Raw genomic sequence first — 24,846 nt, forward strand, 5'->3', positions numbered from 1 at the left:
TAGTATTCAGAATTTTATGTCTGTTTGAGAGCAACTTCCTGCCGATGCCAAAATGCAACATTACATCAGTCTCTGTGAGGCTGGACTGTCTTGTTTTGGTCAGCCTGAGCCTGTGCGTCCTCTGTAGGACCCCAGATTTTCATATAATGGAACCACCTCTTAACTGGGACACAGCTACAGTCACATCTGCCATGTATTCAGAAGCAGAGAGTGACTACTTAATGTTCTGTCAAAGAATACAGCAATACCTCTTGATAACCTCCCTGGGGCTGATAGGTCAACCATTACTGTCCAAAACCATCCCAATTTGGACGCAGTACTGTTCATCAGGATTGGCATGATGTGTTTAGGGATTGTTTCTAATTTAAGGTCAAAACTTTTTTGTCTTACACCCACAGAGATGAAGAAAGACAGACACTCAGTTATTAGCCCCATGTTCCACTACCTCCAGACAAGTGTTTGTCTTCCATGCTGCTCCCGGCTACACAGCCCAGTGTTTGAACCGCTCAGGGGAGCAGAGACCCATACGAGGCTCCCCTGGAGCCCATCAAAGGAAACTCATAGAGCCTTACACACAGATTGTCTGCCTGGACTTCAGATCCCACAATGCTACCGCATGAGCTCTGTACCATCATGATCTAAAAACCACAGCTTGTCAAAATATTGTCTTTGTGAGTGATAAAAAAATCCACTTGTAATTCAAACAACACAAATACTTCTGAGGGGGTATCAATGCCTCTTAATCGCCCATAATGCTGTTCACTTTGAGAGAAGGCTGTACCTCTCATGGCAATGTTTTCTTGGGGATGTAAAAAAAAAAAAAAACTTTTAAATTACAAGTTGACCATTTACTCAAAGCACTGCTGTCTCATAGAGACTTCTGGCCCGTCAGGCAGTTCTCACAAACTTCATATGTTTTCCTACAACATGCAACGCACCCAAATTCGTACTTATCCCATGTACATCTGATCATCTATTTTTGTTTTTATTCTCTCTCAGAGAATCAATTTTAAGACGCTGCTGTTGGTTAATAAAGCACTAAATGGTTTAAATGTCTGCTCTTATGCTACACTTTGAACCATCCAGACCTCTCAGGTCTTCAGGGACAGATCTGTTTTGTGTCCCCACAGTCAAGACTAAACATGGAGAAGCAGTGTTTAGTTTTTATGCACCACATATCTGGACCAAACTCCCAGAAGACTGCAGGTCTGCTGCAACTTTGCAGAGTTGGTGTTGAAAGTAAATGAATCCAAGCACTATTAAATTCTCTATTTTCCTCTGAGATTTTAACTTTTTATGATGCACGTTTTCATTGACGAAACTTTTTTTTTCCTTTACTATAGATGTATAGGCTGCACGTTTTTACACCCGGAGAATGTAAGAACTTCTTGAGGCCCACAGAAATCCAAAATTTTAATTAAAATGTTAATTTTAATTTGCCTGGCAGCACAGTTAAGGGTGCGTTTCACCCTGTGCAGGTGCTTTGAAATTGCACAGTTTCTTTTTGTCTTATTTGTGCAGGTTTAAGGGGATGCAAAGCTGCACAATCCTTTTGTGAATTTGCCCGTGAGTGAGCAGATCATAAAGTTTTTCTTGATATATTCAGCAGCCCCAGGAATCTATAGGTACAATTACAGTTTATAGAGTGTCACATTTTTAAATGACTTTTATTTAAACTTAATCTAATACTCCATCTAAGTGAATCTCGTGTGAAAAAACAAACTCACATCTCGTCTCTGGTTCAAAACACGTGCCAGGCTTCTCAGAACGCTCCACAGTATCAAATGACTGTGAGCTTTTGTGGTTGCCTCACTCACCAGGTGACCTGCAGACCGCTGCGTGTATGTGTGAAGTATACTTGGGTTTGTTTTGATGTGTGTGTGTTAGTGTGACTTCCCAGTGCAGCCTTTGAAGCCGTTCCATTTGGCCTTTGGCCCCATCTGTAGACAGTGTGTAAAACATGCTGTGGTCCTGATAACTCCGGGGTCACACCGGGTTCAACGCAACAATGTCTCTTGTTTTCCCTCTTGGCCTCTTTCTTTCCTTCGGGCGCTAAATGATGCATTTTCACAGATGTTCAGAGGCACATTTGAGGGACTGAGAAAAGAGTCTGATACAAATAAACTGATAAAAATAGAAACGTTTTCTGAACAAAGTGTGAGTGTGCTAGCTTTGCTGAATGCAGGTGAAAACACTGTAAAATGATTTCAAGGTAATTCTTTATAAATGGGATATTGTGCAGGGGTTGCACTTTAGTTAAAACACTGAAACACTGAAGTGTCGGCTGGAGTGTGTTGAAAGAAGTTAAAATCAGCTGAAGTGACAGCATTAGTAATTTGGTTTTAAGTTCAAGTCCTGCAGGCAGAGGAGTTGTTAATTTCCATCTAAGCTCTGAAAGTAGTTGAACTAAAAGTTGAGGCAAGTTGAAGTGTTTTCACTTTTACATGTGATCCTTTTATATTTTGCTTTTGAATCTGACAATCTATAAATAAAACCAAGCAATCAATAAATCAATCAAGAGTACAACAAAGAGCTGAAAGCAGCTGAGAAGTAAGCCTCAAGAGCTACTGAAATATCAAGAGAGGCCAAGAGTGATATCTGTTTTTGGCAAAAATAAGCACATACACTCACCAGCCACTTTATTAGGTACACCTGTTCGACAACATGTTAACGCAAATAGCTAATCAGCCAATCAGGTGGCAGCGACTCAACGCATTTAGTCATGTAGACATGGTGAAGACGAGCTGATTGAAGTGACTTTGAACGTGGCATGGTTGTTGGTGCCAGACGGGCTGCTCTGAGTATTTACTGGGATTTTCAGCACAACCATCTCTAGGGTTTACAGAGGATGGTCCCAAAAAGAGAAAATATCCAGTGAGCCAAAATGCCTTGTTGATGCCAGAGGTCAGAGGAGAATGGCCAGACTGGTTCAAGATGATAGAAAGGCAACAGGAAGTCAAATAAGCACTGGTTCCAACCAAGGTGTGCAGAAGACCATCTCTGAAGCAACAACACCTTGTCCAACCTTGAAGCAGATGGGCTACAGCAGCAGAAGACCACACCAGGTGCCACTCCTGTCAGCTAACAACAGGAAACTGAGGCTACAATTCACACGGGTTTTCTCACCAAAACTGGACAATAGAAGATTGGAAAAACCACATTCAGATGGAAGCATGGATCCATCCTGCCTTGTATCAACGCTTCAGGCTGCTGCTGGTGGTGTAATGGTGTGGGGGAGATTTTCTTAGTACCAACTGAGCATGGTTTAAACACCACAGCCTGAGGAATGTCTCCAGCACCTTGTTGAATCTGTGCCACAAAGAATTAAGGCAGTTCTGAAGGCTTGTGTTGTAAGTGTAAAAGCTGGTTGGAGCTGGAGCTGACAGATACCTCTGACTAATGCAGAGTCATTTGTCCTGGAAGTGAATGCCAGATGTAGTGGGGAGTTTTCTTTGTGCAGTGGGAAAGAGGCTTAAGATAAAAGCTGTTGAACTATTATTCAGAGAGCTGCACATAAAGTTTAAATGTCAGTTGATCTGTTAATAATGATAGTAAATGAAATTTAAGCACCAGAGATAACTGAAGTGTGCACTGAGTCCGCAGCAGAGACGTGAGCTGAGGAACTCTTTCACTGTTTCTACTGCTTCTAAAAGCATCCAGTCAAAAAAAAACAAAAAACAACGTATGTTGATCTGGAGCAGGTTGTGGTCACTGTCCGATATGTGGACACACTCATTTAATAGATGTTTTGACTGACAGGACAATGGCTCGATGTCAAAATATCATTTGTGGGTAAAATACTCCGCCATGACAAACTCCGTCGAGTTCAGCCCTGGTGCGTGTGTGGGAGTCTGACCTGTTGTTGAAGTTGGTGCAGTAGGCGAGGTCCTTGCAACCCAGCTGACAGGGCTCTCTGACATCAGCCAGGCAGTTGATGAGCTCCGTCTCCACTGGGTTGTACTCACAGAGCTGGTCGAAGTCCTGCCACGTCTGGCTGCCCCAGTTAGTGCTGATCTCCTGACACATGTCCCTTTCAGAGCAGAGGACAGAGACTGGGTTATAACGACAGCTAACATATTTCACCTCAACCTGTACTCTGCCTCACAAACTGAATTCCTCTGAGCAGCGTGCTGTACCTGCAGAGGGACGTGTTAGCCTTGGAGCAGCAGTGCAGCTTGGCACAGTCCATCTTGGCAGGATGGGGGGTCTCCTCTTCAGGTGGGGAGGGAGGGTGGGCACTGCCCAGAAAGCACTGCCACATGGGCTCCTGAGGGAGAGGCTGGGAGCCACACTCCTCGATCAAACCCTCCATGATCTCATGCTCTGTGCTCATGGTGCGAAGGATTCGCCGGCAAGCCTCCTGGCAGTGTGGAGCCTCCGCCCGGTCACAGCAGTACAGACCTAGACGTGAGGGATGGAATGAACGATAAGTGCTGGAAGATGAACCACATCATGATATATTTTATCCATGTCACCCACTCCTGTTTCCATGTTGAAAGTAACAATCTATCAAGACTGTGTGTAGTTCTAGTCTATCGCTTTTCCTAACCCACTTAAAATGAAACCACGCCCACTTTAGCATGACGAAAGAGGGTTGCCTAAGACCCTATGATTGGCTGTCAGCCTACTGCTGCAAGTAGTACTCACTGCTGCACGCTGGACGCCCGTTGAATAGCATAGCTTGAGTTCATCAGTAGCTTCTAACACCACCCTCACCTAAAAACACTGAGGAACTCCACTTCTTGTCGTCCCTCTCCGTACAGGCAGGACGTTGGGTTTCAATGCCCCATATATAGCCTGTCTGGTTCACATGTGTATGCCCAGTCCATGTCATTCCAAAGTCGTCAAATAACCCTGCTTTATTAGCAATTGCGGCGTTAGACAGCGACGCCAAAAGCCACCTTTCGCAGCAGTATATGTGGCCGTGCAGTGTCAGTTTGTAAGTGGGCGGATGGAACCTTTCACGAGGTATGAAACGCTGCCAGTTGGCTGGACAGCACCTGTCACAGCAGTACGATACGGCGCTGGCTGATTTTTACATAATATCATGGGCTGAACGTCCCTATAGGGTCGGTGGGAGGGGTGGTGGATGGGTCCAACAAACCGGACCCATGTTCGCTTCCTGTATAAACGTTGAGCCAAACGTGTTGTTTTTTCTAAACCTAACCACGTGCTTTTGTTGCATAAATCTAACAATGTGCATTACTGACATCTTGGCTTTGGTTGCGGACTTTCACCCAGGAGCCTGGTGTTCACTTCCTGTGTGAACGTTGAGCCAAACCACGATGTTTTTTTCTAAACCTAACTACATGCTTTTGTTGCCTAAATCTAATCATGTCCTTTTGCTGATGTCCCGGCGTATGCTCCGTGTAAAACTGACAAATGCAACTTGTTGGTCTGCAGAGCTCCTGTGTCAGCTGTGTGTGTGCAGGTGAGGTGTGGATGGACTTACTGTCTATCGGGCTGCGTATGGGGTAAGACTTGGTGAAGTTGCTGACGCAGCTGAGCAGCTGGGCACTGTGACTCTGACAGTATTCTTTGACGGCGTTGATCTGGGACACGGTGGGGGTCGAGTCGGTCCTGAAGATGGCCTGGCAGTACTCCCTGCAGGTGGTGTGACGCCCTGCATAGCTGCAGCATGTGGAGCCCACTGGAGGAACACGCATGAATAAATAGTTCAAGACACAAATTGGCTCAGTGTGAGAAGAAAACTGTGAACTGAGTATAGATATCATACTGGTGGTTCGTAAAGGAATACTTCAACAATTTGGGAAATGTCATTATTGACTTTACCACAGAGAGTTAGAGGAGTTTAATACCACTGTCTGCAAGACTGTTTATTTCAAACTATTACTTCAGGAACCATGTAGGGTTGCCCCCTGAAAGAGGAAGAGTTGAATCATCAGTCAGGGACCCAACAGCTGACTGAAATTCTTCAAGTCTTCTTCTAAGTGTACATCTGGGGGCATTTTGGTCCTCAGACTTAGCTGCAGAGTGAGCACTCCTCTCTTTCACGCTGCTTTCCAGTAAAGGCAGCTGCAGACCCAGAGCCAGGGTGAGTCTGAGAGAGACGAAGGGAACTAACAGGAGGAAGAGAGGCTTTGCTTCTGCTTTCTCTTTATGCCCGTACCACACTGCCTACGTGAGCAGTGTGATACGGCTAACTTGCTAAAATGCTGCCACTCACATAAATGTGATGTTCACACAGACAACGTTGCCAGCTACTGTGAGTACTGTATTCACACAAGTTAACACGATGCTGCAAATATTTCACTAAAACAAGCCTTGTGTTACCAAATGAAGGGATTCTGTCCACAGAAATGCTGTCTGTGTGCTTTTATTTTGAAACAAAAATAGGAAGTGTTAAGCTAAAAATACATTTTTGAACAAATTTTTTTCATGTCTTCAGATATAGGCAGTCTGTAGTTAAAGGTGATATGACATCAATATAATTATCAATAGACTATTTTCACTGTGTGTATTTCCTGAAAACTTCATGCGTCACACAGAAAAAAACAGACAAGATGACACAAGCGCTGCTCACACAGGCAGCGTGGCCCGTGCATAAAAAGTAATGAGTTAACAGCTCACAGTGACGTAATACAATACAGGTTCTGACTTTTGTTTTATATCTAGTGTCAGTAAAAATTAGTTGTTGCACATTTAAGATCAGCCGTTAGCTTACTTAGCATGCATTAGCATGGAGCCCTAACTTGGCTTGTTTATTATCACACCAAATCCTGTTTAAATTCTTCCCACTGAACAGCCAAATCTGATTTGAATTCGAAGAATTCTGAGACTAGTACAGCCCTACAACCATCAGAGGCTTCTTTCAGGAAGCATAACTCCATTTTCCCACCAAGCATGAGCATGAGCATGTCTTTGTAGGTTTTTAAACAAGGAGAACACAATAAAAGTAGGTGATGGGCTCCTTTCTCATTGGCGGTGGATGAATATGTATTTGTATTTTTTTTATCTGTTGTGTCACATTCAACGTCATGAGCACGCCAGAAAACAGTTTAGTTATCAGAAGAAAGCAGCATGGAGGCCAGTGAGAGTGTTACAGTGGTTACACCATTTTAATCTGTGAGTTATTCAAACTCTGTGCTGAACAATGTGAGTGCTGCTCAGACTCCTGTACTGTAGATTGGATTCAGCTTCAGGCAGATAAACACTCAGATTTGATTATAAAAACAACAAACCTCTCAACAGGAAGTTACTGACCTCATATCCTGTCAGACAAATAACACTGCTCCGTGTGTGTGTGTGTGCATGTTGTGTATGAAACAGAGAAAGAATACAAACAAGCCCATCTATTGGTCCGAGAAGATAGTGGTGTGTTTGATGGGCTTATGTATTTATTGGCTGGAAGGAGATTTGAGATCAGTGTTTGCAATTGTTGGCGTCTTCGCTGTTTATCTTGTGTGTGTGTGACCACTCACTTTCATTTTTGGTGATGCAGCTGTAGAGGGAGTTCTGGAGGGAGAAGAGCAAAGTTGTGGTGATATACTTTAACAGAGTGTGAAACAAAAATGCATTTTAAAGCTCTGATTCAGTGACCGTTTACAATGACTAAATCAAAGGACTGTGGCCTTAGAAAGGATGTGAGTCAAGAGCAGCTGTCAGATTGATAGAGGCCTAAAGATGTACTAATACCCTGTATGATCGTTCTGGTTCATTTGACCATGTTGTGACCACTCAGATTAATCTTGGGGCCTCGTTGGGGATCCCCAGGTTGGGAACCAACGCTCTATCGGTCATTAAGATGAAAATGTTTAACCACAGACTTATAAAATATTATTAAACAGTTGCATTTTGGAGAGGAAGCATCAATGAGTGATGATATACAGTGTTACAGCAGTGGGACTTTTCACTAGTGATGGCCAAATGAAGCCTCATGAAGCATTGTCTTTATTTTCTGAGCCCACTAGATGGCGCTCATGGTTTAAAGAGAGAGACTCAGTGTGCTTTCAACCTTTTGTTGAACAAAAAGCGCCATCTAGTGGGCTCATAAAATAAAGAAAATGCTTCATGAGGCTTCATTTGGCCATCACTACTTTTCACTATGCGTTATGAGTTAAATAATGAATGGTCAGAAAATAACAAAGGGACGGTGACGATGCTCATGTGACACCAGAGGATGACCCAACATACTGTAACTTAAGCTGTTAACTCGTCGGCATCACACGTCATCCACCAAAGTGACTGTCACAAGTCATTTCATTTGCTCTCAGATTAAATGCACTGGACTTACCTCTGTGACTTTTTTGCATACTTTTGTTATGTCATTTTTAGACGATGCCTATAAAGGAAGAGGAAATGACATCATGTAAATAGAAGAGCAAACACTGCGTAAGTGGACCTATAGGTCTGAGCATGTTAGGGCAGTCACTGTTACAAATAAAGTCAGACATGCTGCATTCACTGTATCTCACCTGTCTGCATTCCCTGCGACACTCAGCTGAGATGGCCAGCTCACAGCAGCCCAGTCCCACCCAGCCGTCTGACTTCCTGGATACTCCTGGAGACAAATCAAACACCACAGAATCAAACATAATGTTATGTGTATCTATTTCATGGAGACTGACTCGTTTATGAGGACGATACTGGCCTTTATTAAAAGCCTGATATATGTGTTGTCCACCGCTAATATAGTGTTCATGGTGCAACTTCTTTCATCCATCCATCCATTTTCAACCGCTTATCAGAAGCTGGGTCGCCGGGGCAGCAGGTTGAGCAAAGTATTTCTCTCCCCAGCAACGCTTTCCAGCTCCTACTGGAAGGTCTCAAGGTGTTCCCAGGCCAGATGAGATATGTAATCCCTCCAGCGGGTTCTGGGTCTGCCCCGGGGCCTCCTACCAGTTGGATGTGCTCAGAACACCTCCAAGAATCGCCACCTTAACTTGGGGGAGGGGTTTGCGTTTCCCCATAATCCTGGAAGCTGTGCTGTCCAGGACTAATACCCCGTGGTAGGGGTTCCCAAGGCAAAGTGGTCCCAGGGGAGGGGCCAGACTAAGAGGGATTCACACCAGAATAGACCGGGTGACTGAGTTCGACTGGGCGGGGCCGAAAAATGCCACACCTTCATTTGCTTCCGAAAACCCTCTTTGGCTCGCTGGATAGTCCGTTTGCATTTCCCACTGTAAGCAAACAGCACCAGGGTTCACTTGCAAGTGAACCGAGACCCCCAGTTTTCAAGCAGACCAGGGTTCGCTCGTTTGGTCGGCATCAGAGTTCGAATGAGCATTCACACCACTCCAAACGAACCAAACTATCTGTGGAAGTGGACCAAATAGCGCCAGTGTGAATGCTTCCTAAGAGGGATTCAGGAAGACCTCGAAGAAACAGCACATTCAGGAAAAGAGTACGTCGCCTGCATCTGGTGGCGGGGCCTCAGGCCATGGGGCCCGGTCGAGCTCGGCCTGAATGAACAACATGGAGCTGCCACACTGTGGGCCACCACCTGCAGGTACTGGCATCGGGGTCGGGTGCATTGTGTGCACTGGTGTCGCATCTTCTTTTTTTACATAGTTATATATTTTTGGATCTGTTAACATGATCTTTAAATTCATCTTGGTGAAGAGATGGGACACAGGAAGTGATTTATTTAGTTTAGAAAAAGTTTCTGTGGTGACTTGAGTCTGCTTTTGCTACAACTGACCGATGTCCAGCACCACCCCTGAACATCTATGCACCAATCACAGCAAAGCACCCACTCAGACAACCTCAGACATTTTTCCCGTCTAATGCTTTGGCTGCTCGGTACCCACATTTCTGCTCGGTGCAACAAAGACACTTCGAAGAGGACTTATTTTTATTCCATTTCCAAAGCCTAACATTAATCCAGTTAAATGTCAGTGGGAAGAACTGACAGTCGGCTCAACATCAGCTCCAGAGCTGCTGTTCACAGTGACATCAAAAGGCATTTGAAAGATGTCCTTTGTTAGAGCGACTTCCACTGGCTAACATTTACTATGTTACACTTACATGGCTCTATAATACATTTTCTACACTTAAAGGGACAGTTCACGCCCAAATCAAAAATGCATGTTTCTCCTCTTACCTGTCGTGCTGTTTATCAGCCCAAATTGTTTTGGTGTTAGGTGTGCAGCACTTTATACTATCTATATCATGATGACATGACGGATTTTAAAATCACTTTCCTTGGCTCCAGGAAAGTTTTACAAATGTAATCCCCTCATAGATCATAAAATAACAACAGAAAGAGTCATCGTTGACCTTGTTTGCAGTTCGAGGTGTCTTGTCAACAGTTTTACAGATGTCTCTTTTATAATGGTGGTCTATGGGGAAAAACTCAACCTTATCTCGAGTATCCAGATCATGATTTCTGGAAAGAGACATTTTCAAATGTACCACTGCTGCTACAGTGACCAGATTTACACATGGAGGTCAACAGTTTCATTAGTCCTACTTTTGCGTTAAAACTTATTTCGAAGAAAATGTGACACTCAATTTTACTGATAAGAAATAAAACTATAAACGACATGTAGTCCTTTCATGCTCATGCCAGAAATCAGAACAGTGCCAGAGGCAACACCTCACAAAGTTCAATCAACAGATGAGCCACAGATGAGAGGCAGCCCCATAATGTATATATAAAAAGTGAAGTGTTTATGCATTCAGCACAGAGATACAGAGACAAAAGATATCAGTCTTCTTATCTGATTTTGGGGAATGTGAGGGGCATTTTCTCTCATTGTTGGGTGGAAAGAAACTTTAGAAAGTGCTATATTCATTGCTAGCTTCTTAAAAACATAAATGTTGAGATAAAAAACATTGAAAAGAGATTATATAGGTTCTAAAAACACAAAAAAGGGATTTGGAACTATTTAAAAACTCACAAAACATCACCATAAAACCTCATTAGCATGGTTTAGATATATAATCAACCACAAAAGTTAGCGTCTGTGTTTCTTTAGTTTTCTCTGCTGCACCGAGCTGTGGATTGTGTGTACCGTTCGACCCCTGCTATTAAACGTATTGTGTGTATGTTCAGCTCCACAAAGTTCCACAGCATGTTGTAAGAGTTAAGAAAAACAGTTCTGAGAAATGAAGGAAATCATTAATTGAGGAGAAGTGGTTACACCAACAGACTAAGTCCCTAAAAGCTCGTGGAATGCAGTGAACATCAGAGAATCGATGATATCTCAGACTCAGAGAGGATCTGAGGGAGGCGGGCTCATGCTTTATAGACTGCCGAGGCTGTCTGGACGCCAGTGTTTATAACAATACCTCCCAATCTGGAGGCTATTAGGCCTCTGACAGGTAGATTTGTTCCAAGCACAGGCGGCAGGATTTAAGCCTTTGATCCATCATCTGCTTTCTGCTCTGGTCAGGACCAGCTCTCTCTGCACTCGGCTTTAACAGCTTCACTTGCTACCATTACTTCTCACGCAGCCACGTACACACAGTAGATACAGCTCGGATTAAATGTCATGTTTCACATCATTTTCAGAGTCGAGGTGTCTTCTTTTGATCCATTGTAAACACAGTCAGATCGATTTGAGACTTTGTTCTGACTCCATAGTGAAATCACAGACTCACCAAACTATTTATGCTTTCTAAATCATTTTTCAACTCATTGTAGCACCAGAATTATTACGTGATTGCATTTTCTTTAAAGCTGAAATCATCTTTTTTTTATTGCCACCTAGCATCGGTCCATAACAAGGTGAATATCACAGTCACATATGACACATCCAACAGACATAAAGCAACATTGGCTTTAACGTACAGACTGTTCCTGCTGGCCTGACAAATGTAAATCCAGTATTCATTATCTTTTAGCTCTTTTTTGGTCTCCACCAACTTCTAAGGGAAAAATCTGCCTCTTAAGCTACTAAATGCTCCATTGTGTTCACCACCTAGTTTCGTACTGTGTCTGTCTGCTGTTCGCCGGTGCCGATGGAGGCCTGCAATAATCACGTTCATCCAAAATATATGCATAATTGAATTTTAAACAAAATATTCACCATAACTTTTTTAAAACAACAAAAATACGCACATGATAAATTTTCAGATCTGGGTGGGCCAACTCGCGTGGCCCTTTCAGGGCCCTGCGTCTCAGAGATGCCAAAGTCAGAAGTTTTTACATGCTACACACACAGGGTTTAATATAAGCACTCTTCTCTTACCTGGAAGTGTGGAGTTGATGCACATCCAAAGTTCATTCTGGAAGATAAAGCAGAAGAAAAAGGTTGATGTCAGATGACTTGAGGTTTAATGAAACATGCCCGAATTTAAGTTTTTGAAGCAACAATGACAAGTTCAACAGCTGAGAACTTAAGCATGTTACACAGAGTTTGATATCATAATGAGAAATATACAGGCAATATATCCTCATACAACAGTTCCTATGGTATCTTACAAACTTGCACATACAATGGTTTGTATGATATCTAACGAATTAGTTGTCACGTTAGGCACCTAAGATAAAGTAATGTAGATTAGGTTAAGGCAAGTAAAGTTACATAGGTTAGGTCTGGGAAAAAAAAACATGGTTAGGTGCTGATACGTAATGTACTTAATGTAAAGTTACATACTTAATGTAAAGTAATGTAAGTTAAGTTAAGGCAAGTAAAACTACGTAGGTTAGGTTTTGAATAAGAAACATGGTTGGGTGTTATCACATTGCGTACTTAACGTGAACCTACGTAGGCTAGGTTTCAGAAAAGAAACACTGTGACAATGTACCTTAAAATAACAAAATATTTACTTGGTTGCACACGGGACACAAACACTGGTCTCCTGGGGGAAAGTCCTGTGTTGTCTGACTCCAACCTGCCTCCTTATCCGGAGTTTCGCTCTTTATACTTTTACATTCTTGACTCATCAGTGCATTCATTACCTGATCGCAACCTTCCCGATTACGTGGGTTATACACAAATAACATGGGATTAATCTGAATTCAGGTCCATAAATTTCCAAAGGTATACGTATGAACGGTTCATGAGAACAGTCTGATCAAGTAAGTATCACATTAATGCTTAACCATGTGAATGTCTTATAATTAAATATGTCTTATGTACATACTTCGGGATGGGGTGAATCATTTTCTGGTATGTGATGAGAAACCCTTTGGGCTGCGGGAAGACTCATTATCCAGTAATTATAGAAAACACACTGAACAATCGTCTGAGATGCTCAAGATGTAAAAAGTTGGTTTCTCTAATTTCACAGAAAACAAACATTATAGTCTTTGGATCAAAACAGTGTTGGAACACAGGGAAACATATGAATCCTATGAACCTCCCGTTGGCTTTGTGGTGAAAAGTTGTGGGATTAATCATCACAAACAAGCTCGTCTGTCTCCTGTGCCTGAGGGGCAGAGACACAGATAGGCACAGCAGCACAGAAAAACATGCAAAAAGAAATGTGTTAAAAAATTTTTTTTAAAAAAAGACATCGCTTCCATGCTCTTCCGCTTTTACACGACAATCATTTGTGCAGAGTAGCCACGTCACAGTTAACACTCCCCCCGTGTCTCTTGGCTGGGGAACAAAGGATCCCGTCAGCAGGCGTTAGCATCAATTATGAGGCAGAGTGAGGAGTAACATCGTCTTTACATGAAGCATAAACATGATTTGTGATGAAGCAGGGGCCAACAAGGCAACAACATGACAGGAAGAGTAATGTTGCAGTTTAGATGAGCTAAAGCAGAAATTTCTCCGGTCGACCCTGAAAGCCTTTGTTCATACATGTCTGATAGAGGCTGATATGATTGAGAATATCTACATTAGACCAGGTTAGCAGTGTCTCTCTCACAGTTTCCTTCTTCAGGTCAGAAAAGGCCTCAATTACACCATCATGAATGAAGCTGAAACATTCAGAATCTGTGCATAGTTACGGTGGCATGCAAATGTTTGAGTAAAATTTTATTTACTGTACCGTAGAAGATGAGCTGATCTCCAAAAGGCATGAAGTTAATGCTTTCAACATTTTAAGCAAGATCAGTGTATTTTTTTTGTCTTGTACAACATAAGAGTGAAAAAAGCAGCACCGTGCAAAAGTTTGGGCACTCCAAGACATCTCAGCTCTCAGACAGCTTTTTCCAGGGTCTCAGACCTTAATGAGCTTGTTAGGGCTCTGGCTTGTTCACAGTCATCGTTAGCAAAGGCCACGTGATGCTAATTTCAAAGCTTTATAAATACTCTGACTCCTGAAAGCTTGTCCCAACAATCAGCAGCCATGGGCTCCTCTAAACAGCTGCCTAGCACTCTGAAAACTAAAAGACCTGATGAAGACTATAAGAAGATAGCAAAGTGTTTTCAGGGAGCTGTTTCCTCAGTTGGTCATGTCAGTAAGAAATGGCAGTTAACAGGAACTGTGGAGGTCAAGCTGAAAACTCTCTGAGAGAGCTGCTCGTAGGATTGTTAGAAAGGCAAATCAAACCTCTGTTTGACTGCAAAAGACCTGCAGGAAGATTTCTCAGACTCTGGAGTGGTGGTGCACTGTTCTACTGTGCAGACACACCTGGACAAATATGAGCTTCATGGAAGAGTCATCAGAAGAAAACCTTTCCTGTGTCCTCACCACAACATTCAGCCTCACAAGTTTGCAAAGGAACATCTGAACAAGCCTGATGCTTTTTGGAAACAAGTCCTGTGGACTGATGAAGGTAAAACAGAACTTTCTGGACACAATGAGCAAAGGTATGTTTGGAGAACAAACTGTTAAACACGGGGGTGGATGGATGATGCTTTGGGCTTGTGTTGCAGCCAGTGGCACGGGGAACATTTCACAGGTAGAGGGAAGAATGGATTCAGTTAAATTCCAGACATCACAGCATCTGTAAAAAAGCTGCAGATGAAGAGAGGATGGCTTCTACAACAGGACAATGATCCTAAACACACCTCCAGATCCACAATGGACGACCTCAAGAGGAGCCAGCTGAAGGTTTGGCCACGCCCCTCACAGTCCCCCGACCTAAACATCATTAAACATCTGTGGATAGAGCTCAAAGAGCAGAGCATGAAGACGGCCCAAGAATCTCACAGAGCTAGAAGCCTTTTGCAGGAAGAATGGGTGAAAATCCTCCAAACAAGAACTGAAAGACTCTGAGCTGGATACAAGAAGTGTTTAGAAGAAGGGGGCGCTACTGAGCACTGACCATGCAGGGTGCCCAAACTGTTGCTTCAGGCCCTTTTCATTTTTTGTTATTTTGAAACTGCAAAACATTTAAATTAAAAAGTAATCTCGCTTAAAAAACTAAAGAAATGTGTCATCTTTAACTTCATGCCTTTTGGCAATCTGTTCGTCTTCTACTCGTCTACTCACAGTACACGAAAATTTGACCAGGGGTGCCCAAACCTTTGCAGCCACTGTACATGGATGTATGGAATATAAATTCTAGATGCTGATAATACTATCCTGGTGAGATTTACCTGCTGGGGGACCAAGGGCTCATTAATCATCTCTGTGCAGTGCGCAGTATTCTTATTAAAGATTTTCTGCTAATATAGTTTTACTGTACATTATGATGAAACATTGGGTGTCTTCTGACTGGAAGTACCTTTTCATAGTCCCAAGAACCCGCCTTTTTGTTGCATCTGTATTGTAAGAACTAGGACCTATCTTCTGTCAGCAGTGTCCTGGGCTACACTCCTGCCGTCCTTGCTTATTGGACTCGCCACCAGGTAATCAAACTTTCTGTTGCTGCTGTTACACAGTTTAGACCAGCTCTAGCAGATTGTCTGCCCAGTAAGCACGAGCTAACACAGCAGTAGCTGTTCAACGGTCCAAATGAAGTCACACCAACACCAAAGCGGCTCAATTCTCTCATTAAACCCGTTAATAATTATTAGGTGACATTAGCCGTGTGTTGCTAGCAGTTAGCTTCTTGAAAGCTGGCACAAAAAAGGCACAACAGTCGCACACAGCGCCCGACCTCCTGTTTTCCAGCCGGTTAAAGACGCAGCATGTGTACGGCCCCTAAGTTCCAGGGCTGGTACCTGCGGTTATTCCACAGGCTAGTTAATAACATGTCGGGCAGGAAATCCAAAGTGTGGGATCATTTTGAGAAGGTGAAGGACGAACCCAAGGTGATATGTAAACTCATCTTCATTGGTCGACTACAAACATGACGTATCATCTGAAACATGGAAGTAGCTACATGCCCATTAGCCCACAGCGTCATTAACTCTTTTCATCTCTTCACAGCAACTGACACTCACTGAGATGATGCTTTGTTTCAGTGTCTTCAAGCTTTGACGGGCATCACTTTCTTGTTTCTGTTCATTAAGCAGTGTCTGTCCTGGTTGTGACTGTCATCACTGTACAACCCCTCTACCCTCCTCTTCATTCACAGGATGTTGTGGTCTGTGTAAGAGGCTCCTCACCTGATCATCTTGTACACTGTGGTCTTTATGCTCCTGTGAGCTGACACTTAGGTCCCATGATGACAACTAACCCATCTCCATGACAACTGAGTAAACTGAATTAGGGATTTTTGTGTCAATGACTGTTTTCGGGGTCAAGAATACACTTTTACGCTTGTCAGTTGAATAGTTTCTGTCACTTTCCTGCTGTTGTAAGTGAAGCCTCAGTTCAGCAAAATTAGAAAAGGATACATGCTCATTTAAAAACCGCCTCAGTCTAATTACTGGTGTGTTTCTAATGGCTCATGGAGAGAGAGACGAGACCAGCACCAAACCAGGCTCTGTGCTTTCTAATTAGTCGTGTGTGTGTGTGTGTGATCGTGTGGTTTAACCAGGTGCTCCAGTATTTCTGGTAGCCACAACCACCAACCCACTTCCTATTTAGGTCTAATTAGAGAGTTGATGCTAATTCTGTCTTCGCATAAGATATAACAATCAGCGACACAACGTCTACATTAAATATTTACTCAGTTTGAGTTTTTGTAGTTCCAGTTATTATTTTCACAGCACGCAGCACTGGACATCACACACTTCATTCAGCCGGTGAGCGATCTCCAATCTTTTCCTCTCATCCACAACTAATGACTGAGCTCATTCATGTTGTTGCATTAAAAGGGGATGAAAAGCTCAGACATGAGAAATTTGTAGGATGTTGGATTTTACTTAACGACACAACTTAAAACCAACAAAATATCAACGTCATCTGTTGTCAGTAGTCTTCGCCAAATTGACGCTAGGATTAGATGTTGTCCTGAGACTTGGTTTTGGTCACCCTAAATTCAATTCCCTTGACGTCACTTGAACTGTCAGCCTACAGTTTTTAAATGTTTACATAATGGGGTGAAGATCTGTTCGTAAAGTTTTTGTTCAAGTTACAAATATCTCTGTATTTGTTTGATGACTCCCTGCCTTTTAAACCTCAGGTTGGTAATCTTCTTAAAAAGCTGAGGTTGAAGTTTAGATTCTTATTTCAGTTTATTTAACAAGTCCTGTTTCTCCTTTGAGGCCAGAAGAAAACCGGTTACTGCTACGATTTTATCGGTTCTGGATTATGGCGATCTGTTGTACCTGAACGCATCTGCACATTGTTTGCACATGTTAGATGCTGCATATCATAGTGCACTGAGATTTATTACAACTGTAAAGCAGTGATGGCCAAATGAAGCCTCATGAAGCATTTTCTTTCTATGAGCCCACTAGATGGCGCTTTTTGTTCAACAAAAGGTTGAAAGCACACTGAATTGCCATTCTTTGAGCCTCTCTCTTTAAACCACGAGCGCCATCTAGTGGGCTCAGAAAATAAAGACAATGTTTCATGAGGCTTCATTTGGCCATCACTACTGTAAAGCCTTCACTCATCACTGTACACTTTATTCCAGGACTGGTCGGCCATCTTTGACCTTTTGTAGGCTCAGTCACTGGTATTTGTTCATTTATAAAGCCATAAAATAAATAGATAAAATAAGCCATTAAGTAGGGCTGCGGCAAATGTACATTTTCATCATGATATCAGTTACCTAAATAACCACATACTTGTGAGAGTACAGAAACGTGACGCACAGTAACCTTCTGAACAACAAATCACTACAGCCAGAGTTAACCCCTTAATACATCATCCGTTATTCATTCAGTCACGATTCAATTTTAATCTTCTTGATGCAGCACAGAAGAACTGAGAGTCACAATTCAGGTGGTCTCATCTCACTGCATGTATATTTGAATTGGTAAATGATTTCACCCCAACCTGGTAAAAAAGGGAGTTGTCTTTGTGTCATAAATAAATAATGAATAAATATAGCAGGTGTTGTTGTAACAGAGGGAATGGACTCACCATCAACTCTGGACAGTAACTGGGTAACCTCTGGAGGAGATGCTTTAGACGAGACTCACTCTTTATAGTGGCGAGCTGTGAGACAAGAAGGAAAATACAGAATTAATACAACGACTTCTTAATCCACGTGTGTGTGCAAGAAAGAAACCCAATGAAACATTTACCAGTAAATGAACACAATGTGCACCTGAAAGTGAGCTGCATCGTCTCTCAGAGAGTCAAAGCTAAACACACAGAGATCATGTTCACTCCTGGAGTCAGGACAGTCTTTCCAGTGATGGCAGTATCTCCAATGACCGTAACTGACACAAGCAGTGTTAAGTTTGCTGACGAAAACTGTGACAAAATTTTTTCGTCCACAACCATTTTTCCATGACGAAAACGAGATAATTATGAGCTAAAAATAGATCTTGATAATAAAAAACCGAGGTGAAATCTATGCTTCATTTTTGTTGATGAGACATGACAGAAATGTTCATGGTGGACTATCAGACATCGAAATCCAAGAACGGCCGTGCTTGCAATTATCTTCAAATGCTGCATGAGCAGGTGGAGCTGCTGAATGGATATGTGGAGTTTGTTAGTTGCAGCAGTGGCTGTTAGCAGCTAGCTCCACTTGTTAGCAGCTGAACGGCAGCGGAGCAAGCGGCCATCGGACTCCACTCAGTCCGAACTGGAGAGGGTTTCTGGGTTGATGGTGTTTGACAGGCAGGTAGGAGGCTCAGTTATCTGTGAGTGTAGCTGTGCTGTAAGTAAACAGTCCGAACTCAGATCAGTTTTCTCTGACAGAGATGAAAGTTTAGTTTGAATCGTTGTTGCTGCAGAAGAGCGTGACACAATACAACAACTACTGTACTATCAAGAGCAACAAAGCCTGTTTAGCAGGAGGGGTCGTGGATGGCTCAAACAAACTCTCGACTTTCACCCGGGAACCCACTGTTTGTTTCGCGTGTGAATTTTAGGCCAAACTATGATGTTTTTTTCTGAACCGAACCACGACTTTTGACGCCCAAAACCTGAGAAAATAAACATAATATCTAGGTGTTTTACCAGCGATTTGAGTTTAGTTTGAAAAGACTGTATGTGTGTAATGAGTCGAAACATTTCCTGTGAAAACAAAAGTGCATAACATCCAAAACGAATGCTTACTTGTCATATTTAGACATGTAGGTCCACTCACAAAACGGCAGCATTTGACAAGTTGGGATGTGTGGTAAGCCGTTCAGTGATGGAGAGTATGTGTGGGACTGCTTGGTGGAAGTAACCAACATCATATGTTCCTGAATGATATGCTGGCTCCCTGAACTGGCACTCACTCATCAAAACTTTGGACACACCAGGACTAGGGTCAAATCAATTCACTGTCAGATTCCAAACTGCTCCTCTGACTGGGTTCTTCTCAGGAGAAGTGGTACTGTTACCGTAAATGATCCAGGAGACTCCTCAGCGCTCTCAGTATCACTTTGACATTGGAATCTGCAGTGGGAAAAATACTTCCAGTTCCCTTATTGAGTTATTGGAAGTGATGAAGATCACAAAAATACAGTTTCTTATGTTCACTTTGATCCATGAGACAGTTTAAATGTACTGGTTGCACCTTTGGTCATGTCTAATGTTTCCTAACCAGAGGAATGTGTTCAGGCCATGGGAAAGGGTTGGATAATGTTGTCAGGCCCAACACTTCAGAGGTATGCTCAATGAGACATCCAAGTTTGTGGTGTGTATCCACACACACACACACACACACACACACACACACTTAGCCATTACACATCCAAGTGTTGTGTGAACATACAAGGCGAGAGCCTGTGAGAATGAAGCCACTGCCAACAGTCTCTGGCTGAAGTGTGAAGTCATGAAACCAAGTGGGTGAGATTTACAGCTTCACACACTCAAACTGCCGGGAGGATTAGAGGAGTCTTCTCTTCCACAGCTATTAGACATCGCAGTGATTCCAAACATGGCCTGTGAAAACTGATAGGCAAAGAATACCAAAGATGCTTGATGGTCTGCTGTCACAGTGTCATGATTTTTATCTCCTCTAAGGAATGTGAAAAAAGACTTTTCATTCAGTCTGTCCGTTTGTGGGAAAATAAAACCGTACCATGAACAGTAAACAAATATCAGCCATTGTGAGCTGGGAAGGTTTTCAGCAGGGGCGAAGGTGACTGCACTCCAGTCTAAGTGTGTATTGTTCATCAGGGGCCAGAGGTCTCCAAACTGTGAGGATGAGACGTGAGGTAAGGACAGTGAGGTGAAACCAATGTGGTGAGCAGCTGGACCTGCAGCAGTGGCTGAGATCAAAACCACACTGATAACTTTTTCATTTCAGAACGGCATTTTAAAATGAAAAAGGATCTTCACACAAGTGTTTTTGCACTGTTTTAGAAATAATCTCCGCCCACACTAACATGCCTAAAAACTAAACGTCTACTTTGACGTTCGTATTAAAAAGTCAAATTTGTTTGACGCAGCCACCGATGTGGGCTCTTGCTGGTGGATACCTTTTGGCCACATACCTGCCATCTGTTTTCTACGCAACTGCAATTCAGTATTTGGGACAGTCCATTTTTTTGCAGGGGGGATAAAGTCTGTCATGAACTCCTGGTGACTGAAGAACGAATGGCCTCTGGAAGCTTTATAAGCCACTGTGGCTGTAACACACCACAGCTGTGAGTCTTTATCCAGTATATAGATATCCATATCTGCCATGTGTTGGGGGCGTGGGGGGGGCTCATTGCTTTTATTTTAGCCACAAGCAAAGGAGTTCAAGAGGGAGCTGAGGGAGACGGCAAAGCTTTTTATTTACTGGTCCATCTACGTCCCAACCCTCACCGATGTAAATGACCTATTGGTAATAACCCAAAGACTGAGATTGTGGATACAAGCAGCCCAATGAGTTTCCTTTGTAGGGTGGTTGGACTCAGCCTTAGAGACATCTGGAGGGAGCTCGGAGTAGAGTCGCTGCTCCTTTGTGTCGAAAAGGGCGAGTTGAGGTGGTTTGGCCATCTGATCAGGATCCTCCTGAGCACCTCCTGTTAGAGGTGTTCTGGGCACAGCCAACTGGTAGGAGGCCCCGGGGCAGACCCAGAACACGCTGGATGGATTATATACCTCATCTGGTCTGGGAACACCTCAGGGTCCCCCAGGAGGAGCTGGAAAGTGTTGCTGGGGAGATGGGCGTCTGGAATGCTTTGCTTGGCCTGCTGTCCCTGCGACTCGGCTTGTGATAAGTAGTTGAAAATGGATGGATGGATGTTTTAGTTTTAAATCCGGCAACTTTGCTTTTGGTTCCAGTCTCACAGCTCTCATGGCGCTCAGCAGCAAACAGCAGACAGACACGGTCAAAGACAAAGTGGAGCCTTTAACAGCTAAAGTTGTGCCTAATGTACTCTTTTTGTGTACACTAGACGTGTTGGCTGTGGTATGTTAAACATTACAAATGTGCTGAATTTATTGTTACAGTTTTGCTGCTGCATCAGTCCACCGTCCACACTGCATAACTAGAGCCTCGTCTTATCTTTCACTTTGGGTAACAAAGAGAACTGTTTCATTTCAGGCTCTGCAGCACTGAGCTCTGTTTGTACACCACTGTACATTTGGAGCTCATTCATTAATGGGGACATGTCCTCCATGCCAGGCTCCAGGTGCTGATAATGTGTTTGTAATCAGGTGTTCTTGGACTGCTCTTTGTTGGAGCAAACCGAATCAGAAGAATGAAACACAGATTGTCAGTAACTTCACTCGCTGCTTTTTCAAATGCCCTCACGTCCCTGCTGAACTGACAGAAAAACACAACACCAAACGGAGCGACAGTGATTGTTGGCAGATAATCAAAGAAGAACTCTCTCCGATGCAACAAAAGACCAACTCCAATAACCAACGAGCCAAGCCGGCCATTTGTAAGACTCTCTTAGTCTGTATGAAAGGTGAATGAGTGCTGGCTGGCAGACTCTTTCTCCAGTGCTGGGCTCATCGAGCGGTGCACGCCTAAGAATAAACACTTTAGACCAGCAGTGGTTTCCAATCATGTGCCATCAAAGCCTGAGAGTCAGCTGGCTTTTTATTCAATCAAAAGTTAAAAACAGCTGATTCTGTTCATAAGTGCCTTTTATATGTATGAGGTTCTGTAGTGTTTACTCCTGCAGTGTTCAGCTGGAATCCTTTAAATTGCGACATTTGTTGGCTCTAAACAACCTTTCAGGAATCGCTCTCTATACTGTAGCACCAGTTTCAAATCAGTTTTATCTTCAGTCCAAGTGGACGTTAGTGTCAAATTTTAAAGAAATTCGCTTAAAGTGTTCTTGAGATATCACATTCACAAGAATGAGACAGACAAGGTCACAGTGACCTTGTCCTTTGACCAGTGAAATCCAATCATTTCATCGTTGAGTCCAAGTGAATGTTTGTGCCAAATTTGAAGAAATTTCCTCCTGCCGTTCGTAAAGATATTGCATTCATGAGAATCAGAAGGATGCAAGGTCAAAGAAACCTTGAACTTTGACCCTTGCTACCTAATTAGTAGGGATGGGCAAACGACCAAAATTCATTATTCGATCATCAAAAAAATTAATGATCAATTATCGATTAATTGATAAGCGAGTATTTCAAAAGAGAGAAAACAAAAGAGTGCAGTGCAGACTGTCGCCGCAAGAGAGCGCAGCTGCCCCAGTTTTGAGCTTCAACCCCCCAGGCCAAAGAGGAAGAATGGCGCACATGCGCAGTTCACCCCTGGGTGTTTACAACCGTTGCCAGCCGGAGTTTCAGGCTTCAGTTTTCAGCAAAACCTCCGTCTTTCAATGGCGTAGTGTTTTCAGAGGCCTCAAGGGAAGCCGCCGAGGCTTTGGAGGGCGATGAGAGCCTCCGTCTGTTTCTGATTTTTTGCCTGGCATAGGTCCGGTGGGGGTCTCGAGAGCCTCCGTCTGTTTCTGATTTTTTGCCTGGCATAGGTCCGGTGGGGGTCTCGTAGGCCCGTCAAGCCGCCGTGCTCGCCGGGCGGAAGGGTCTCGTTGGCACGGCGGCTCGCCGGACTTATGCCAGGCATTGTAGGGGAAACACTGCGACTATCGATCAAAATTATTTGTGATCGATCAAAAGCCTTAACAATCAATCATCGATAATCGAAAATTGATGCCCATCCCTACTAATTAGTTTATCCTCCAGTCCAGGTCAACCTTTGTGCCAAATTTGAAAGAATTTTCTCAAGACATTCTTGAGATAACATGTTTGGGAGAATGAGACAGACAAGGTCCCACTGATCTTGACCTTTGACCTATGAACACCATAAAATAATTAGCTCATCGTTGAGTCCAAGTGGACATTTGTGCCAAACCTGAAGAAATTCCCTTGAGGCGCTCTTGAGATAACACTTTCACAAGGATGGGACAGACGGACAACCCAAAGACGTTATGCCTCCGACGCGGAGCATTCAGAGGACGGACTGAAGTCAAAAGAGACCTGTGGAGAGCGCTCCAGGGGGCGGGGAGATGCAGCAAGTTTACCTGCAGGCGTATATCATAAGAAAGTGTCGACAGTGTTTATGAATTTACTTTCACTGCCACAGGGAGGTGACAAAACTTCGACACTTCAGCTTTAAGATATATCTGAGAATTAAATATATTCCAAAGGTGACCTGGAGTTCTTGCAAAAGTCATCCAGATATTGAAACACTATGATAATGTCAAAACCTAGACCCTGAGTAAGATCCCTGATACCACATCCCTGAGCAATGCTGATACTTTACTGACTAGATGACATGTTAAGCGAGATTTATACTTGTGCCTCAGCTCTATGCAGAGCCTACACCGTAGCCTACGCATGTGGCCTGCGCCATGGTGAGCATTTATACTTGTGTGGTGGTGTGTCTGTGTCACTCTGCAGTTACACCTCCAAAACACGGTGGTGGAGGTTTCTGTGAGGTGCTGTAAAGTTTAGCTGATTCATAACACATCCACAACACACTATAAAACACACATTAAACATGGCTTAACAGAGACAATTTCAAACACAAGTACAAGAACCGCGACTTGTAGTTACATTTCTGGGAGGTGCACGTCAGGCTACAGCGTAGGCAGGGCATTGACTGGATGCAGGAGTATAAATCCCGCCTAAATCTACTTACTTTTTTTTTTAAATGCACCAAACCAACAGTATCAAAAGAGCCTGAAACCACATTAGGATCTTTATTTAACAAAGGGCTATTAGGGTCTTTATATAATCACAGAACCTTTGAAGAACCGCTCATTTTCTGGGTGTAACCAGGCACAAGGCAGCTTCCATTAGAGCTAAAATGGTCCTGGTGATTACAACGTGTATCTGACACCCACCCCCACCCCTGACACCAAAACACACACCCACACACACTCCAGACCTGGAGCAAAACCTCTGAAGGATATTTTGAGGCCATTACACTTCTAAAAGGTCATTATCTTTCCTTCTCCATCTTTTTCATCTTTATCACTTTCTTTCTCTTTCTCTTCCCCCCACGCTCTTTCTTTTGAGACGTCCCTCCCGTTTCTCCACTACTTTTTGTCCTTGTTTTTCATCCTCATCTTTCATTTCATGCCTTTTTCTATCTGTTTTCTTTCTTTCTTTGGCTCGTAGAGTGGTGATGTCAGC

The 24,846-nt window shown here is 43.2% G+C and overlaps 1 protein-coding gene across 1 annotated transcript in view; it reads right to left on the reverse strand.

Moving 5' to 3' along the window:
• reck (reversion-inducing-cysteine-rich protein with kazal motifs) overlaps positions 1 to 24,846 on the reverse strand; it is a 101,708-nt gene that overhangs the window by 53,153 nt on the left and 23,709 nt on the right. The window contains exons 3-10 of the mRNA XM_050056071.1: positions 18,229 to 18,303; positions 12,156 to 12,192; positions 8,436 to 8,521; positions 8,255 to 8,302; positions 7,443 to 7,476; positions 5,453 to 5,650; positions 4,137 to 4,401; positions 3,857 to 4,030 (exon numbers count right to left, since the gene is read on the reverse strand). Of these exons, the coding sequence (XP_049912028.1) occupies positions 3,857 to 4,030; positions 4,137 to 4,401; positions 5,453 to 5,650; positions 7,443 to 7,476; positions 8,255 to 8,302; positions 8,436 to 8,521; positions 12,156 to 12,192; positions 18,229 to 18,303 (917 nt within the window). The remainder of the gene's footprint in view (positions 1 to 3,856; positions 4,031 to 4,136; positions 4,402 to 5,452; positions 5,651 to 7,442; positions 7,477 to 8,254; positions 8,303 to 8,435; positions 8,522 to 12,155; positions 12,193 to 18,228; positions 18,304 to 24,846) is intronic.

The sequence above is a fragment of the Epinephelus moara genome, chromosome 11 (assembly GCF_006386435.1).
Source record: "Epinephelus moara isolate mb chromosome 11, YSFRI_EMoa_1.0, whole genome shotgun sequence".
Classification (NCBI taxonomy): domain Eukaryota; kingdom Metazoa; phylum Chordata; class Actinopteri; order Perciformes; family Serranidae; genus Epinephelus; species Epinephelus moara.